Source organism: Stegostoma tigrinum, chromosome 4 (assembly GCF_030684315.1).
Source record: "Stegostoma tigrinum isolate sSteTig4 chromosome 4, sSteTig4.hap1, whole genome shotgun sequence".
NCBI lineage: Eukaryota > Metazoa > Chordata > Chondrichthyes > Orectolobiformes > Stegostomatidae > Stegostoma > Stegostoma tigrinum.
In genome coordinates this window covers 130,096,557-130,116,840 of record NC_081357.1, presented here as the reverse complement: position 1 = coordinate 130,116,840, position 20,284 = coordinate 130,096,557, and the positions used below count along the sequence as shown (strand labels likewise).

The 20,284-nt window shown below is 44.3% G+C and overlaps 1 protein-coding gene across 9 annotated transcripts in view; it reads left to right on the top strand.

The window, feature by feature from the left end:
* The first annotated feature begins 8,970 nt into the window (after positions 1-8,970).
* The window catches only part of dnmt3ab (DNA (cytosine-5-)-methyltransferase 3 alpha b), a 540,511-nt gene continuing 529,197 nt past the window's right edge, over positions 8,971-20,284 (top strand). For 3 of the 9 annotated variants that reach the window (XM_059645671.1, XM_059645670.1, XM_059645668.1), the window contains exons 1-2: positions 8,972-9,127; positions 11,650-11,789. In XM_059645671.1, coding sequence (XP_059501654.1) covers positions 11,730-11,789 — 60 coding nt within the window. In that variant the 5' untranslated portion in view covers positions 8,972-9,127; positions 11,650-11,729. Of the gene's footprint in view, positions 9,128-11,386; positions 11,562-11,649; positions 11,790-20,284 lie in introns of those variants that run through there. The other 6 variants (XM_059645667.1, XM_059645666.1, XM_059645669.1 and 3 more) reach the window with 5 other exon arrangements.

The window sequence follows — 20,284 nt, the reverse complement described above, 5'->3', positions numbered from 1 at the left end:
CTAAAAATGTCACTACCCTGTCAGAGTTTCCATCACTGCAATCTCTGTGCTCTATAAAACATGCCAGACGTAGTAATGCTGGTTATTTTCCTGATGTGAAAACTAATTTACTACTGTGAAGAAAGTAGCCCTACTGGAAATGAACCCTATCAAAGAAGAGTCCCAACCTGAAACGTCAACTTTCCTGTTCCTCTGATGCTACCTGGCCTGCTGTGTTCCTCCAGCTCAACACTGTGTTATCTCTGACTCCAGCATCTGCAGTTCTTACTATCCCTGTTTTCGAATGTTCGGTTTTCTAGTTGGTCTTGCTGGCACATACTGAAGGGTATTTGCATTTTAGAATTTCTACCTTTTCCTACCAAACAGTTGTATGTTATTGATACAATTAGCTACCCATTTGATAGTGATAATGGGAACTGCAGATGCTGGAAAATCCAAGGTAATAAAATGTGAGGCTGGATGAACACAGCAGGCCCAGCAGCATCTCAGGAGCACAAAAGCTGACGTTTCGGGCCTAGAGGGTCTAGGCCCGAAACGTCAGCTTTTGTGCTCCTGAGATGCTGCTGGGCCTGCTGTGTTCATCCAGCCTCACATTTTATTATCTTAGCTACCCATTTGAATTGTTTTTACTCAGATATTGCAACTGTAATGACAAGAGGTCAGAGTCAGGTTTTTGGAGTTAAGAAAACAAAAATGAAGTGCCAATTGTTTTAATTCCATTGTCATTCTGCTCGTGTAACCTTACCTTCTTCCTGTTAGTTAAACCAACTGCTTCCATTCTAACACAGAGTAGAGCTGGAGGAACACAGCAGGCCAGGCAGCATCAGAGGACCAGGAAAGTTGACATTTTGGTTCGGGACCCTTCTTCAGAAATGGTTTATCTCTGATTCTAGCAACGGCAGTTCTTACTGTCACTTTCATTCTAATCTTTTGTAAATTATATTTTCAAATATGATGGTTTGACAGGATCTTAGACTATCGAGAATTCAAGAGGAATTTGAAATTTAAATCTTAATATTCACATATATTCATGAACAAACAATGAGCAATATTTTTCAAAGACAACTCAACCCAAAATAATTGAGTAATGTGTGGTGTAACCATTGTGTGAATGGGTTCTAATTCCATGCTAATCTCAATACACCAGTAGACCCTATCTCCAGTCTTTCCAGAGATGTGCACTGTTAATTGTTCAGCCTTCCAAAAATTTGTGTTACTGCAGCATTTTGGTGTGTGTATGTTTTTCAATAAGTGATCGTGCTCTTTAAGATGTTTTAAATAATTAGTACAGTTAATCTGACAGTGCCAAATGAAAGTCTGATTCTAGATATTTCCCATTAGGCAAATTCTCATAATGAAAGCAGTGGCCACTGTGCTCATTTCACCTCTCTTTAGGGAATGGGTTGTTTCATTTTACCATGCATCAAAATACCCCACTTCACGTGTAAACTATTCTAAAGCTTTTCAAGTATGTACACTGTTGGGTTGAAACCCCTCCTAATGCCGTGATAATGGCCTTCAGCTTTTTTTTATTGTCGCTGTGGGTCAACATTTGAATGGTTCAGGCCATGCTCCAGCTCGGCGACTTTCAAAGCGTCTCCATATAAAATCGGATGGAAAAGTACGCAGCGATCTCTACACATGACGCAGTATGAGAAATAAAAATCAAAACTAAATAAAAAGCCTGGTTTATTCCCTAGATCTGACCTCGCACAGAAAGACCAACAAACCCAGGTTGGCATGAGGGAACTAAGGTTATGGATTGCAGCTTCGGGATTTTCCACAGCCACGTTCATCTCAACCTGAACTGCACCGAACGCTCTTCTAATAAAATGTCATCGCCTCCCAGCCCCTCACCCAATGGGGTTTATGTTAATTTTCCAATGAATCTACGGAGGGGCCCGACTCGGCTTGGCCCGGCCGACCCTGAAAGCTGAACAAAAGGGTACACGGAACAGAGAGACGCTGGGGCAGTGCAGGGCCCACGCTATTTTCTCCTGCTTTCCATGTCACACAGGGTCAGGTTCAGGGGTTCGCGGCCCGCTGCAGGGGCAGGGACACAGAGACCCCCCCCCTCCCCCACCACCGTCTCTCTCTCTTCTCCCTCACTCACACACACACACACTCGCACATATACACAGCACGTCCCCCCACCTCTCTCTCTCTCTCACACACAATCACACACACACACACACATATCACTCCCTCAGGTCTCTCTCTCACACACGCGCACACACACACACACACACCCTCAGGGTCTCCTCTCTCTCTCTCTCTCAGACACACACGGACACACACACACACCCTCAGGGTCTCCTCTCTCTCTCTCTCAGACACACGCACACACACACATGCACAGAGCACCCCACGTCTCACACATAAACACACACACAGCACCCCATGTCTCACACACACACAGCACCCCACACCTCACACACATAGCACCCTGTGTTTTTTTCTCTCTCACACACACAGACACTCACACACGCACAGAGCACCCTGCATCTCTCTCTCTCTCTCTCTCTCACATACACACACACACACACACACACACACACAGAGGACCCTGCATCTCTCTCTCACACAGACACACACAGCACCCTGTGTCTCACACACATAGCACCCTGTGATTTTTTCTCTCTCACACACACAGACACTCACACACGCACACAGCACCCTGCATCTCTCTCTCTCTCTCTCACATACACACACACACACACAGAGGACCCTGCATCTCTCTCTCTCACACACACACACACAGCACCCTGTGTCTCACACACATAGCACCCTGTGTTTTTTTCTCTCTCTTGCACACACACACAGCATCCTGCGTCTGTCTCTCTCACACACACAGTACCCTGCATCTCTCTCTCTCTCACACACACACACACACACAGCACCCTGTGTCTCACACACATAGCACCCTGTGTTTTTTTCTCTCTCTTGCACACACACACACAGCATCCTGGGTCTCACACATACACACACACACACACACAAACAGAGCACCCCAGTCTCTCTCTCTCTGTCTCACACACAGCACCCCGGGTGTCTCTCTGTCTCTCACACGCAAACACACACACACACACACGCGCACACACACAGCGCACCCCGTGTCTCTCTCACACAAGCACACAGCACCCTGGGTCTCTCTCTCATGCACAAACGCACACACACACATAGCACCCTGTGTTTCTCTCTCTCTCACACACAGCACCCTCTGGGGTCACATGGCAGCCTGTTGCAGCAACAGGGACACACGCACAGCACCTCCCGCCCTCCCCACCCGCCCCTCCCCGCCGTCACACACACACACACACACACACACCCCTCCCGTCACACCGCGGCCCTCTGCAGGGCTAAGTGGACACATACAGATGTGTCCCTGAGGCAGGCGGCACTCTGTGGGTATCAGGATGGGAGAGGGGGTTGGATGGGTGTGGGGAGGAGGGGTGATGCGGGATATGTAAGTCCTCCCCACCCCCCACCCCCGGCCCTGGATGCTCCGCCCGTGCCTTAGAGTGGGACATTGCACTGGTTCCTTTTTTGGGGGAAAGGCGAGATTTCTGGAAGTGGGGAAAGGACGGGTCACATTCGGCTTGGAGCCCGGCCTCACCAAAAGCTGTGGCCCCGAGGCTAGTCCCGCTCCCGGCTCGGTATTGACCCATCGCCCGCCCCCATTCGGGGTCTTTGTCCTGCAGCAGTGTGTAACTGGAATGCTGCTTTTTTTTAGAGAAAAGCGAAATACATGACGCAGTGTTGTTTTTATACAAAATGCCGGCGCAATGTTCCCATTTGTCGCTGTTTGAGATCCAGCCCGTTACACAGCGTTTGCACAGAAACAATGGGAATCAGCCGCCAACCTCAGTGAAAATGGACATTGTTATTTATGGCCATGGGGAGAATTTGATAGCGCCTCTTTCTCAGCTTCAACTGTCAAAATGTAACGGGCCAAGTGCCCTTTCAGGGGACTTCTCCTTGGGTTAATCCTGTGTGAACGGTGTAACGTTGAACGTTTCCAGCTGGAAGCCAGTTTCCAACAGCTGGCCTTGCCCCTGGGTGGGCCTGGGTGATCAATATACAACCGAGAGGAGTCCGTTATCTGCGATAATCACAATCCCATTCTGCTTCCAAATTGATGCCCGATTCTCCGAAAGGAAACGTGGGAATAAGGGATTCTGCGTTTTAACAAAGGTCTCGAACAGGAGTGTCCTTAGTGCGGGTGATTGGCGAATCGAAGGTGCTCTCCTGGTCTCCGGGTGTTTGTAGATCCAACTGTGAACAAAACCGATCGACCATCAAAGTAAATATAAACCAAAAGCCGAGCTGTTTTCTGTCTTTTTCTTCCGCCCCCAGCCCCGTTATGAATCCATTTTTGTGTTTTAAAGGCTTGGAAAAGACCCAAGCTGCAAACCTGAGAGGTTAATGAAAGAACTGCACACCAAACATCCCCGAAGGCATTGCAGCCCATGCTCTACATTACAAACCATTCGGCCCATCCTAACGGGCCGTGCTGCCCAAAAGAGCAATTTGCAGTGACCCTCTTCCCGTAACTCAACACGTTTCTCCTTTTACAAATGACATTTGGCTTTCATTTACAACATAAAGAACTGCGGATGCTGGAAATCGGGAACAGGAAAAGGGATTGCTGGAAAGGCTCAGCAAAACTAACAGCATCTGTGGAGAGAAATCAGAGTGGCTGTTTCGGACGGAATGGATCCTTCCTCAGAAACATTTCATTATAATGGGCTCCAACAAGGTTTTTTTATTTCTAGGTTTTATGTTCGGAAGAAAGGTCACTAGAACCATAACGTTGTTACGAGTTTCACTCTCCACAGATACTGCCAGACCCACTGAGTCTATCCAGCAATTTTTGTTTGTTTTTTTCCAAATATTTTACGTTTCTGTGCTGCATGTTTGCAATGGGGTTTAAACAGACTGCAGTAACTGCATGTTAGTAAAGTCGGTTAATGGATCTGTTCAATATCGTCGCTGTTTACATTGCGCCACCGTAACCGGTAATCCTGTTGCCTGTGGTCAGTAATGTGAGGGGAAAACATTCATGGTTTTTAAATACCCACGCAGAAGTAAAGGAAGATAAAATAAAACCAACAACTACGGGTGCTGGGGCTCTAGAGAAAAACAAAGTGCTGAAGAAACTCAGCAGGTGTGGCAGCCTTTGTGGAGCGAGAAAGCACAGTTAACGTGTCGGGTCCAGTCACCTTTCACCAGAAACTGAAATGACATGAATTATAGAACATAGAACATTACAGCGCAGTACAGGCCCTTCAGCCCTCGATGTTGCACTGACCTGTGAAACCAAACTGAAGCCCATCTAACCTACGCTATTCCATTATTATCCATATGCTTATCCAATGACCACTTAAATGCCCTTAAACTTGGTGAGTCTACTACTGTTGCAGGCAGGGCATTCCACGCCCTTACGCCCTCCGAGTAAAGAACCTACTTCTGACAAATTCTAGCAACAAATGTTTCATAACCTCCACTAGGCAGCTTCAGGCACCTCTTTTGATGTTACCGTTAACGAATTATCCTATATCATTCTTGGGAGTAAGATATGCAATACCTAAACAGATCGATCGATTTATTGGGAGGTTGTACATCGTTAACGGCAACGACATTATCACGCACATTTCTGCTAAGGGAGTAGGTGCACGATAGGAATGCCTTCACGGAAGAAGAGCTGACGGCTTTTTGAGGAAGGAGCAGCGGGTGTTCCTGTCACAGGGACTTGTCTGATGATGCTGCAGTAGACTTCAATGTCTGAACATCGCCCCCTGTTCCTGGTAGCGTCGTTTCACAGTGTAGTTCTTCCCAGCTGACGTGAGAAATCTAACACACAAATCTCACAGTGAACAGTGAGAACACGTCTCACTCCCATCAGCACTGACGTTCTGTACTTTCATTAACTGACACTCAGATCTGCTCCCGGGAGAATCCCATGCAGATGTGACGCTGCATGCATCGGGTTTGCTGGCTAATCTATACATACCGTAATTGTAGAGATTGTTGCTTAGCCGTGCAATGCACATTGAGATCATGTTTTTGCATAAATGCTTTGCTTTCGTTTGGGGCTGTTTCAGACAAATTATAGTCTAAACTACATGTGTGCAGGTTTGACGGAAGCGCGTTACCGGCTGCCTCAATGTGAATTGCCAAGCCAAAAGTTTGCTTTTTCGCGCTGTAAGCACTGTTTAGCTCCCCTGCTGTCCACATCCCGGATTGTACCGAACCTGTAGTGATGTGGCAAAAAAGCGTAATTAAAATTGCATTATCGAAACAATAGAGTGATTCCGAACATGATTAATTGCGTTTTGATAATTTAGATTTTATTTGTCTGAAACCAAACTCTCGAATGTTGAATCAGAAATATTCAACACTGGCATCATGTTCATTATTGCTAGGGCACCAAGCATGCGATATGTTGATGCAGTATTTCTGTTACACCTTTGAAGATACCTGTGTTCACAATCAGAGAAGACATGGTAGGTAATAAGCTAGTGATATTGTACAGATGCTACCCATTCTCTGTTCGCTCGTGTGGTCATTTGAGAAAAGGGGGTGTTATTTGTGTTTGTGCGCTGATTTCTGAAACATTCCTACCCTAGTGTAAACGTATGTACTTACACGCTTTGGTATTTACGAGAACACAAATGATCTGCGGCCAAGTATCACCTACAGTTTGTAAGTTTTAATGAAAACATATGTGACATTTTCAGAATCGTTCACTGTCCTTGCAAACTGCGTTATACAGCACGATTTCATGCTGCTGTATTAAACAAAATCTACTTCAGCAAAACAAATGGAAAGCAGACATTGCAGATAACGAGGAGATAGTAGGGACTGAGATAACAAGGTGTCGAGCTGGATGAACACAGCAGGCCAAGCATCATCAGGGGAGCAGGAAGGCTGACGTTTCGGGCCTAGACCCTTCAGAAGGGTCTTCCATTTCTGAAGAAGGGTGTAGGCCCGAAACGTCAGCTTTCCTGCTCCTCTGATGCTGCTTGGCCTGCTGTGTTCATCCAGGAGCTCTACACCTTTTTATCTCAGATTCTCCAGCATCTGCAGTTCCTACTATCTCTGATAGTAGGGATTGTCCGTGCTGGAGTCTGAGATAACAAGGTGCAGAGCTGGATGAACACAGCACGACAAGCATATCAGAGGAGCAGGAAAGCTGACGTTTCGGGCCTACACCCTTCTTCAGAAATGAAATGATGCCCCTCTTGCAGATAACGAAGTGTCATTCTACATGCAAATTACAATAGGCCTAGAGAAAGGAGTTACACACTAAATAAGGGTCATTTGTTGCACATATACTCTCAGTAAAACTCGCACCCATTGGAATATTAGTTTCTAAAATAAAAATCACATTTTTAAATAAAGCTTCCATACTTGAAAACGTTGGAAATTTCTTCCTAAATATTGTAATAAATGGAGACATAATTCAGTGATGATGCCATACAATGTACTCCCATTTCAGACCTGTACTGAAATGTAGCATCCTAATTCCACGGTCAGAAAAGTAGGAACCTGTTGCTCTTTACAACGATATATTCTTTCAGAGTTTGGTTCATAAACGCCTGCAGCTATAATCTGTTGGATTAAGGGAATGTGTGGAAAGAAGGCTTGTCACCTGGGCGGCGTTTCTTTCATACCCATCTCAAAAAATGCAACTGCGTTACCTTTTGGGAAATCTGTATTTTTACGTTTCCCTAGTAATATGTTAAATAAGGATATTTTAAAATAAAATTATTGAGATCGTTCGCAAGGTACTAAAGGTCACACTTTCTCGATATTATTGATTTCAGGCAAAACGTACAAGAATTCACCTTAAAGCAGTCAGTTTTTGCAATGTTAGCAAGTTATGGAAACGTAGAGTATAAATGGTTGCGAAATTTGTTAATTAATCCTCGGCTCTGTTTATGAGCCACAGATTAGTTATCTTAAAATTTAATGGTGGGAATTAATCACTCGAAACGGAGACAAATCTTCATGTCTGAGGTAATAACAACTGCAGATACTAGAGTCAGAGATAACATAGTGTGAGGTTGATGTTTCGGATCAGGATCCTGCTTCCGAAAAGGCAACTTTCCTGCTCCTCTGATGCTGCCTGGCCTGTTGTGTTCCTCTAGCTCCACACTGTGTTAAATCTCCAAGTCTTAATTGTTATACAAGGTGTAATATTTCAAATTAAATTGAGTTGGTTTTGTATAAGGAAGCGGGAGTGACTTATGGTATCGACATCTTATTGTACTGTTTGCTGTTTCAGATCCTTCAACAGACAAAAGCATCACTTGCGATGAAATTGATTTATCACTTAGGCTCAAGATTCTATATGGTAACTTCATGATTCATGCATTAATTGTAAAATTGGGATTGTTTAAGTGGCCCATTTTAAGATTCGGCCTTCCTAAAAGTGCCGGCAAAAAATATTCTGTCAGCAGGTGAGAAGTCGAAATAGGTGCAAAGGAGAATGATCATCGTGTTGGAGGAGAGTGGCGTGCTGTTAAATCTTCATGCGTGAAGTTTTGGCGGATGGTCAGGATACGGTTACTACATTTCGGCCCCCTGTTTCGAGCTAGGGGTTCATTCTGGAAGCTCAGCAAAGGAGCCTCAAACTTTACTCTAGATTCCACACGTTTACAATAAAAAGGTTACTTTTTCGCAAATTCAAGTCACACTGGGCCGTAAAGATTTGGTGAGCAATTGGAATGTTAAGAGTGATAGTGAAGTATGAGCACATACTGTAACCAAGAGGTGACTTACATTTTGCAGCAGTGTAATTCTGAATCATAGGAATATATTGGACAGGCGCTAGTTTTAGTATGTACAGTCACCAGGCGTCGGCGTGTTTGTTGGAATTGCCAGTGGTTGGATGTTGGGGAGATCTCCATAACAGTGTGTGTGTGTGAGCAGTGTGCGGGCTGTCGGGCTTTAGGACTACACGGAAGCCAGTCTCCGGGAGCCGCTAGCACTCTGCAGTGAAGGGGGGAGAGAGAGAGAGAGAGAGAGACAGGGAGCTGGAGGAGGCCGCGCCGGCGCTGGCACGACGCTGCAAGAAGCAGCAGCAGCCGAGGGAAAAGGTCCAGGCCTGGGCTGGCAACGGGTAATTTACACTCGGATCACTGTTCAACTCATCAGTTAATCAATACCTTTTCCGATTGTCAACTTCCCGAAGGGCGATCGCGAAGCTAGAGGCAGGAGAAGCTGGTGATGTTTTTTTGATTTAATGGGGGCTGAATGGACGGGGAAGTGTGTGTGTGTGTGTGTGTGTGTGTGTGTGTGTGTGTGAGGGGGTGGGGGGGAGAGTGTATGAGAGGTTCCATCCGAGAGAGACAGAGCTCTCTGCAGACCGCTCCTCCTGGACATTTTAACGATTGTTCACTTTCACCGTGAACTTGGGAGATTTCACTGGGGCCAAGACTGGGTTTGCCGATGTCATTGCAGGAGGTGTTAAAAACTGAAAGGTTTTCCTTCAGGCTCATCTTGCCATGTCTGTCTGTGTGTGTGTGTGTGTGTGTGTGAGAGAGAGAGAGAGAGATTCCCCCCCCCCCCCCCAAACCAAAGTCTTGCAGCGGACAGAAATGTAGCTAAGCCTTGGTACGTGTTAGTATTCACTGCAGCTAAGGCTAGTTTATCATCTGAAGCTTGGCTGCATTCCAGACTCCACTTGTACAGCCCCATTGCTCGCTCTCTGATAGCGCCGGCGAACCAAAATGGCATCAAATCCTGCATCAGGGTCGCCGGCTTTGGTCAATTTTGTTTCTTAACTGTGCAACAGTAAGTGATCCCTGGGGAATTAGCTCCTGGAGCATGGGTCGTACCTCTCCCCAACCCCCACCCAACCTGCCCGCAAATCTGGGGTGGGAGGGTCATGCATGGAACTACATGCTCCCACCAGTAATCCATTCAAATCTGTTAAAATGCTGCCTGCCTGTGCTAAACATGTCACTGTTGTATTTTCCGTTTCTCAATGACACTGTGATCTGCAGCATAGAACAGTGGCTGTTACTTAATCAAGTCTCGACATCTTCAGTGTCTCCTGTTTATTGTAGGTATCGGGATTCTGGGATTCCTTAGTTTCAAATGACTTTGAAAGTTGTCACATTGAGGTGGTAGCGGATGATGTTTTTAGCAGTGGTGTATCTGTTGCATTGTAAACCTGAGAATACATCTAATTAAATAACCCAACAGTAATTAACCTTCATAATTGTGGCACATTAATAATTTTGAGGATGTCACGTTGTGAATACATCTCTTACGTGGTTATTTGTAGTGAAGGTTAACCTGAAGTTTAAAGACAGCAGACGCCATGTTAGCGAGCTATTCCCAATGATTCTGAATAAAGGAGGGGGGTGTTAGCAATGGAAGGCTCCAGAAAATTTCTCTCACTGCCAAGTACAACATCACACATGGCAGTTCATGGAGGATTTTCCATAGCAACAGGTGCTCAGTCCCTTATTTTGACGGGGCGTTATTTTTTTTCCCTTCTCCATCGTTAGCATCAGTGCAGGACTGATGTACAGTCATCAGCCCTGGTTCAGTCAGACTGGCTGAGCTCACCGTTTCTGAATCAAAACACAGGGCAAAGCTCAGAATTCTCCATCCAAACACAGCCCGCACATTTCGGGGGAAAAGGGCACATTGTCGATCCTTTATTTTGCAAGATGCAAATAACGTACGGAAATATCTCCGAACGCTGAAAGATACGGTTTCCCCCATTCAGTTACCATGTATCTATTTTGTTTACATCAGACGTGGAACCTGCAGCCCGCGGTGGGACCCACATTCTGGTTATTCTTTTCTATTGCACGGATCAACACAGGCACTAAAAAAAAGGCGAATCTCTTTACAGAACATTTTAATCCAGTAATGTAATACCTAACACACGATATGATAGGGACATCGGATATTTCAAAGGGAACTGGAAATATCACTCGAATTTGTTATAGATCCAATCGTTTCCACATGTGGGAAGACAGAAAGAAAGAGGTTTAAAGGAAAATATTGGACGGGGGTTTGATGCCAGTGAGGTAGATGGAAAACAGGGGGATTTTAGCTGTTAGAGATGGTGCTGACAACGCTAGATGAAGATGACAAGGCTGGGGGGAGAATGCTGAGCGAGCAGAACTTGGAAATGAAACGTTGCTAACAATTTTTTAAAATGTATTTTAATTTGAAGAAATAAAGGGGGTCTCTCTCTCTCTCTCTTTCTCTCTCCTCTGGCCAAAGCGAGTAAAGCAACAAAATGCGCATTTTGGCACTCTGTCAAACCGCCATGTTATAACACAGAGAGAAGAGCAGAGGGGTGGGGGGGGGGACACTGACTCCATGTAATTGTGGTGTCTTGCGGGGTTTTTTTGGGGGGTGAGGCCGAGATGACAATGATGCTCGGTCAATTGGGGAGCAGAGGGGCGAGTGCTCGCTAGCTGCCGGAGCCAAGCAGCTTTACTCCGGGCTTTAATGTGAAAATGGTTCGCAGCCACTGACCAGCTCCTGACTGGACTCCATTGCTTGAAGCGGCTCTCATTCTCCATAAGGCACGGATTGCTAAAGAATTGTGACCATGAATAAACCGAGCCCTGATCTGATAGCTGCAAAATCATCTCCTGTGTTTTTATTTTACAGACAAGGGAAAGCTGAAGGACAAGAGACAGTGGCCCCGCTTTATCCTCTCTGAAATCTAACAGTCTGTGCAGTCTGGTCCCATGATGCCGTCCAATACCAACACAGCCCCTGCCCTCGAAGAAGGAGTTGAGACCCAGATGGTAAGGACTGAGCCCGTGAGCAGTTTCTCAGCGGATTCTCTCTCTGCGTTTCTTTGTGTTGTTCCGGCACAGGCTCCGTCTCCCACACTCTGTGTGTGTGTATGTGTGTGTGAAAGAGCAGCTCGCCACCAGCTACAGGCGAACCCCACCCCCCGGGCCCTGCGGCTCTGCCCTGGGATCTTGCTGAGCAGGGACCGCTCTCCCTCTGGCTGCTGAGCTGCCGGCCGAGGCATTGTGGGATTGTCGCATAGCGCAGGCAAAACCCTTCCTCCAGTCAGCCGCTGTCCCTTTGGGAGGGGGGGGATTACCCTCTACTGCCCCCTCACCCCGCAGTCACTGCCACTCCTCATCACACCACCACACACCATCCTCCTGTCCCCTCCCCACCCCTACACACCATCCCCTTGCTCCCCCAATCCCTGGGAAAGGTCCCCTCCCCACCCCCACACACCCCCACACACCATCCCCCTGCTCCCCCAATCCCTGGGAAAGGTCCCCCCCCCCCACACACCATCCTCCTGTCCCCCGCAATCCCTGGGAGAGGTCCCCTCCTCACCCCCACACATCATCCTCCTGCAGCCCCCCCACCCCCACAACACCATCCTCCTGCCGCCCCCCCACTCCCTGGGAGACCCCACCCAGCCCCCACACACCATCCTCCTGTCCCCCCATTCCGTGAGAGAGGGCCCCACCCCCAGTCCCTCTGGTGCCTGCTTTAATAGTTGCCAACTTCAATAGTTTCCCATAGCCCAGGGCTTCATCAAGGGCAAGGGTTTATGTTGAATTTGACACCCAAGCCACAAAGTCTTCGCTTTCAGAGGGAGAGAGAGAATGATCAGTCACATTTAAAGTGGGAATGAACATTTGGCCCATGACTGGGCAATTAGTTACTATCACTGGGTGCACTACATGAGCCAGTCAGCTATGGGGTGGGAGGGGCTGTCGAAGAAGACGTGACCAATTAGAATAGCTGGCAGAAGCCCCTCTGTTCCCCTCTGTAAATTCAGTGTGAGATACACCTCCTGGAACTTGTTGGTCATCACACCTCATCTGCACACAGCTATCTGCCCTGAAAGTAATGATTACTTGCAAGTTTTAAAACTCTTAGGAAGGTGTGGCTCAGTTGTATTAGGTCCAAGATGTTTTTTAGTAGGCCTATTTAGAGCTGTTTACATTTGGGGTGACCTATTCTCATCATTGACAGCAGTATTAATCCAGATGACTGGACTCAAAATGAACAAATCTGGAATTGCGCAGTCATGATGAAAAATGCGTTGGTTAGTATTAAAGTCATAAAGTAAAGTCAATGTTATTTTTTGAATTTAGAAACACATATTTTTCCACACTTGAACATTGGGGAAAAATATTTTTTTTCAAGTACATTTTATTTTGTGCTTTGAAATTTCTTGCCAGTGCAGTTAGTCAACAACAGTTAGCTCATTCAAACTGTAGTTACGTTATACTTCATTCCTGTAGGGTGTTCAATACAATGAGTGAGAATGAAGGAGCGCTAATTAATGGTGTGTCACATGGGTCTGAATAACTGACAGTATTAGGCCTTCATGAAGTAATTTCATGTGGAAATCTCAATACGGTTAATTAAACAACATCCAGTAATGAAGAAAAAAAGCTGAATTCATTTTCCTTTTTTCTTAAATACCGGCATTATAAATCACTCCTTCAGCAGGTGCCACTCAAACCAAGCTACAAGAGGGGAGGTAAGACTAGCAAGGGTCACCTTATTTGGCTCACTCACAGTTCTTCCTTTCCGGTCAATATCTTTCATTGTTAGATTGCACACATTTGGAAGCTCAAATAAATACCCTTTTGTGGCTATATGGCTTCATTATACTAAACTTGGAAAAATAATCATTGCTATTAAACAAAAATAACTAGGTTACTGTTTGAGTGATAGCTCAATGTATAGAAACTAAAAATATATTAGCCAAGAGGGCCTGTATCTTTTGCATTATTTATAAGCATATTCTATAGGAAAATATGAGCACTGTTTATTTGTTAACTTTGCCGGTTGAGGTATCAAAAATGATCAATGGAATTTGCCTCATCCCAAGGTTTAAAACTAGACAAAATGAAAGAATCTCAACCCACATTGAGATACTTCCCCATCAGCTCCCTTTACAAATTAAACCACCCCCCACTGCCCTCCCTTCCCCACCACCCATCCTCCAGTGTAGGGGACACCACATTGTGAGCAGTGAATACAGTAGACTAGATTGAGTGAAGTGCATGTAAAGCACTGTTTTATCTGAAAGATGTGTCTGGGATCTTGGAGGAGGGAGGAGGTAAACAGGCAGGTGTTACACCTTCTGCAGTTTCGTGGGAGGGTGCTATGAGGCTGTCGGGGTGGGGGGTTGGGTGGAGTGTTGTTGGGAGTGAAGGAAGAGTGGAGCAGGGTGTCCTGAAGGAAACAGCCCCTGCAGAGGGCTTACCAGATAGGGATGATGACTACTTATATACTTATCTCGCTGGAGGTGGCGGAAAAAGTGGCTAATGATCCTCTGGATGTGGATGTTGGCGGGATGGTAGGTAACTTCCGGGGAGGCCGTGTCACTGTTATGGCAGGGAAGAGAGCGGGTGAGGGCACAGGTGCAGGAATGGTTCAAACCTGGCTGAGGGCCCTGTCAGCTGCGGTGTAGGGGAATCCTCAGATGAGGAAGAAGTTGTACATTTCTGAGGCTCCCTGATGGAATGTGTCATCATCAGGTCAGACTAGGTGGAGCAACGTGGGAAGTGAAATGGAACCTTGCAGGGAATAGCGTGTGAGCATATATAGCCCAGGTAACTTTGGGAGTCAGTGAGTTGGTAATTTGTTTACCTGTATTTCATTCAATCTAGCAAATTGTATTTGCTGCTCACAATGTGGTCTCCCGTACAGTGGGGAGACAAAACATAGACTGGGTGACTGCTTTGTAGAACACCAATGTTCTGTCTTGAAAAAAATACCCTGAGCTTCCAGTTGTGTGTCACTTCAAAATACCACTCTGTTCCCTGGCCGTCATCTCTATCTCGGGCTGCTGCAGTGTTCCAGTGAAGCTCGGCATAAACTGGAAGAACAGCATCTTATTTTCTGCTTGGGGACCCAGCAACCTTCAGGACTCAATATCGAGTTCAACAATTTTGGGGTTAAAATTGTATCGGAGATAATGGGAACTGCAGATGCTGGAGAATCCGAGATAACAAATGTAGAGCTGGATGAACACAGCAGGCCCAGCAGCATCTCAGGAGCACAAAAGCTGACGTTTCGGGCCTAGACCCTTCATCAGAAAAAAGATACTGCTTGGATGGTGTGTTCATCCAGCTCCACGCTTTGTTATCAACAATTTTGTGGCCTGAGCACTTTCTTCCATATCCTTTCCCCACTCTCATAGAGAAGGCCCTGTCCTGACATGGGTTGTTTTCATCTAAGCCAATGCATTTTCACCCACTGATGGTCCGCATGAGTAGCTTTTCTTTCTCCCAGGCTCACCATTACGTAATTCTCAGTCTGTCCAGCTGGTGTTCTCTCTCTCTGGGCTCTATCTCTGCTTATTGTTTACCCTATCCCCCTCCCCCATCTCATCTTCAGTACATACACCATCCTTTTCCTGGCTACAATCAGTTCTGAAGGGCCTCTGGAACTGAAACATTAATTCTGCTTTTTCTCCACAGATGCTGCCAGACCTGCTGTGTTACTCCAGCTGATTTTGTTTTCAGAGCTCCTTTTGCAAATTGTCTATATTTTTTGCCTGCATTTCTCCTTTCCTTGACTCCATCTCCCCAACTCTCCACATGTTTATATGTCCATTCTTATCTTAAAGTTGCTCTGTTTCTTTAGTCTTACTCTTACTACTTGAACTTACACTCTCTCCATTTTATAGGACTATAATTCCTTTTCGTAAATATATGCTTCAATCTTGGCCTTCTGTTACTGTCAGCCTGGTTATCGTAAAGAAACATCTATCCTACACACAATGCCTATCAACACAAACACACGTGTGTTAACTTGATAGCTGCTGTGGTTATTGTGACACTATAATCACGGCTGTTGCTTCTCCCACCTTTATCACAATCCCATATTACACAATTAAAATGTTTCACTTCATTTCACGTATGTTAGGAATGACAGGTAACTGTCAAAATAAACAATTCTATTTTTTTGCCACCTACACTGAATCAACTGTTCAGTGAAATTATTTAATATGCAAGTTCTTCAACATTGACACTGCCATTTTGATACAAAGTCAGTTGACCAGGGTTAGCCAGACAGTGAGTCCTTATGTGACTAGCACAACAAAGCAAAGTTACTATATTCAGTTTCAAATTCTTGTAATGGCTATCACATAACACAGCATGGCTAAGTGACTTATCTGAACAAATCAGAAGTAAAATTTTATTGTAATTGTCAACAAGTCTTGCTACTCATCTTAATATTTTAGCCTTTGTTGACACAGTTCACCATTTGCATACATACGAAAGTGCAGTAACTGAGGTAAGGCTGTCAAATGGATGGTTAGCAGTATCATTGATCCTCCACTCTTGTTTAGAGTCACTTTTAAATGAAAAGTGCATATGAAATCCTGTCTGCAATAAAATGGGCACAAATTCCAATAAATGCATCAAAGTTTTCAGGTGGATTCCCATGAGAGTCAGAAGAACTTAATTTATTGATGTATCAATTGTTGCAAGCTGATAATAGGGATGCTCACTAAACTTCATAGCCATTATATGTTTGTTTCATCTTTCATCCTGCATAATTCCCAATAATTACTTTTTGTTTTCCCCTTCAGGCAACTATAATATGTTTCATAAAGTTTAGTTTACTTTTAGTGAGGGGTGATGCCAGTGTAGAAAATGTTTATTTTGGTTTAAAGAGAGAACTTTTGTTTTAGGGTGGAAAAAACATGCTTTCCTCACCGAACAATTGTGATTGTATATATGGTGGGAAGGTGTCTTCAAAGTAAAATATTACTGCCTGGAACAATAAACAGAATTATACTTAGGAAATTTTAATAGAAACACAAGTTACAATACTTAGTCCCCTTGGGTTTATGTTCAAGTGAACTTTGTGAAAGGCAGTTTATGGTGAGGCTTTCATACAAATGTATCAGCTTCGAAAGAGTTCATTATAGGCTTAGTAATTTGTACAAGTCTAACTTCAATTGTGACGTGTAACATTGTATTGAAACACACACTTATGCAAAGTGAAGTTCAATACAAATAATGAAAGTTATAGCTCGTGGTTATGAAACAATGTAAATCCTGACAAATATAATCTCTGTAAATCTGTATCATTTCCCCTTGCCAGGAAGATACAATGAAACAATTGTACCATATAAAGAGTGAATATGTTTCAATATTAGCTTTTATGTGAACTTTTTAATTTCCCACACGGTATGACAAATTGCACAACTATCACATTCCTTTGGCAGGTCTGCCAACTTTGGGGGAAAAATATATATTTCATGGAGTTAAGCTCTGCAGTGGTGCCAATTAGCAGTTTATCTCACCCAGCAGGTTGACCATATCTCCATAACAACCAGTATGCTAGCGTCACATGCAGCTGGCTGATGACTAAATTTAGTATTAGGCTTGACCTCAGACATCCTCAGATCACTGTGCCTTGTATTGCTTTAATTTTATTTTTAAGGCAGAACTAGTAAGGTGAAAGAAATATATTTGATTAACGGACTGGTATTTATCGAAAACATGTTACAAATTACCAGGTATTAAAATATGATTAAGAATTAATGCATCTTTGCAGGACAGGCATGCAAAATTTTTCTTTGTCATAAATGGCTCGTCATCTGTTGTTCTTTAGCTACTACATGTGTATTGTGTGTTTAAAGTTAAAGTACATTACTAGTCAATACAATTTAATATTGATGCTAATGCATAAAATGGGTGAACAGAGGCGTTTACTTGGTATTTTGTCCAACATTTATTATGAGATCCTCACAATCAAAAACACAGGGCTGATTTTTCCTATTCCTGTGGAGGTGGATAGAAGGTGGGATTGGGAGCAAAAAAGTAAAATAACAAGTTGGATAGGTGATTCAGTGTTTTCCTACCTCACTGAGTATCTTGCTGGAGATGGGATGAACACGTTTGAGGGTTACCTGCCTCGCAGCACCAGCAAGTCATCAATTAGTCTCATTAATGAGCTAATATTGGGGTGGGGTGGGGGGCACAGTTGTGGAGCGGAAGGTGACTTTGCCCCAGTAGTGACAAACCGATCTCTGTATGGGCCGGAGCCCAGCTTTTAATGGGATGTGGCATCCTGGCTCCTGCCAAGAAGCCATCAGTGCCACCTTTCATTCACCACAGTATAGACCCATGTGCAAAGAGCTGCAGCTGCTACGGAGGCGTTCTTATCCACAGCAATGGCGTGGGACAGCTGTGGTCCTGCACCTTTTCTACTGTTCCCAATGCTGTAGTGAACACCTCCATTGTGAGTTATCCTTGCAGGCTCCTACTTCCATCAGAAGTACCCATCTCTCCATTGGGCAACTGGTCAGATATTCACTATGCGCCCTCCTGCTCGGTGTCCAGTTCCCATTTTGCACAAACTGTTCTTCAATAGACAGAGTTTGTCATGACACATTCTTGAGTGTGCTTCCCTTGGAAAATTATGACTGATGTCTGTATGACCTCTTGTCCATTTAAGGACAATGTGTGCATCATGGAGCTAGGAGGTCCTGTAGGAGGGCTAACAGTGATTTTCTGACTAGTAGCCCATGACCATCCTAGGTTCCTATCTTGAACTGATGTTAATACTAAGATCTAATTAAGAAAATTCAGCTCATTATCTAAGTATCATCACATTGCAGTTTGTGAGCTATTGCTGTCTGCTATTGGCTGTTGTGTTTTTCCACCTTATAACAGTAACTCTGATTCACAAGTGCTTTGTTGGCTGCAAATCACTTTAGGATGTCTTGCGGCTATGAAGGTGTTTTATAAATGTGATTCTTTCTGATAATTAAATGGTGGCAGAAAGTTCATAATTTAACTATTATTTGCTTTGTGTAAAATATCTTTTATTTTTCAAGCAGCTGTTTGAAGCAGAGCATATTGCTTTATCATACCCATGGATACTTTTAAATTTATTTGACATCCTGGCCAGGCATCCAAATTTCCTTCGTGTTCATTCAATGAATCATTTGATACTATCTATGACACTCTGTTCCAACTCTACAAACTAGTCCTCTCACTTCCATTCCCAAGTTATTTAAATATTATAACTAAAATTTGTGTGTTATGTAGGTTTTTCAAGTTTGGGGCAGAAGCTATCTTGATGGTTTATACTTACATCAAGTAACATTTTAGCTTTTGTTTTGACCTTTCATCCTGTTGTTAATGAATTAGTAATCCAGACGTATTTGCTGAAATCTTTAGAATTCAATTTTCCTATTCATTCTTTGTCCTGGTAATTGTAAGTACCCCATTAGTTTCAGCAACAGGTAAATAAGCACATATTTGCTAATCAGGTATAACCATGTATATAAGATAATGGACAGTTCAATATTCAACTATGATATGCAAGTGTTCAATGATTCCATTATCAGAACGGTATTACTTCTGTGCATTTGTTTGTTTTCACCATACCCTTTGTAACGCTGATGGCACCGTCTTTCGTCTTCAAGCCACCCGATATTCATAAAGGTAAAATCACCAAAGTCTTACTGAACTATGGGGCTCTTCTGCCATTGGAGAGGAAGTAACAGCTGGTGTTGGTTAAACTGGAGTATCATCACACCTCAGCAAGGGGAGAGGTTGAGGAGGATAATCCTTCATGGTAACCTCGGTTGGTGTGGGAATTAAAACCATATTGTTGGCATCAATCTGCACTGCAAACCAGTCATCCAACAACTGAGCTAACTGGGCCCCTCCCTAAACTCTTATCCCAATATTATCCACCTTTTTTTTACCCCTCTTGTAGAGTCTTAAGTAATACAGCGTGGAAATGGACCATTCAGTCCAACCAGTCCATGCCGATCATAATCCCAAACTAAACTAGTCCCACCTGCCTGCTTCTGGCCCATATCCCTCCAAACCTTTCCTATTCCTGAATCCATCCAAATATTTTTTAAAAGTTGTAATTGTACCTACGTCCACCACTTCTTCAGGGAGGTCATTCCATATGTGAAGCACCCTCTGTATAAAAAATTGCCTCTCATGCCTTTTTAAAATCTCTTTCCTCTCATTTTAAAACATGGTCTCCAGTCTTTCATCCCCTATTCTGGGGAAAAGACAACTATTAACTCTATACCTCATTATTTTATTGACTTCTATCAGGTAACCACTCAACCTCCTATGCTCCAGTGAAAACTGTCTGAGCAAATCCAAGATAACAAAGTGTGGAGCTGGATGAACACAGCAGGCCAAGCAGCATCTCAGGAGCACAAAAGCTGATGTTTCAGGCCTAGACCCTTCATCAGAAAAGGGGGATGGGGGGATGGGGAGAGGGGGAGGCGGACCAAAGATGGATAGAGGAGAAG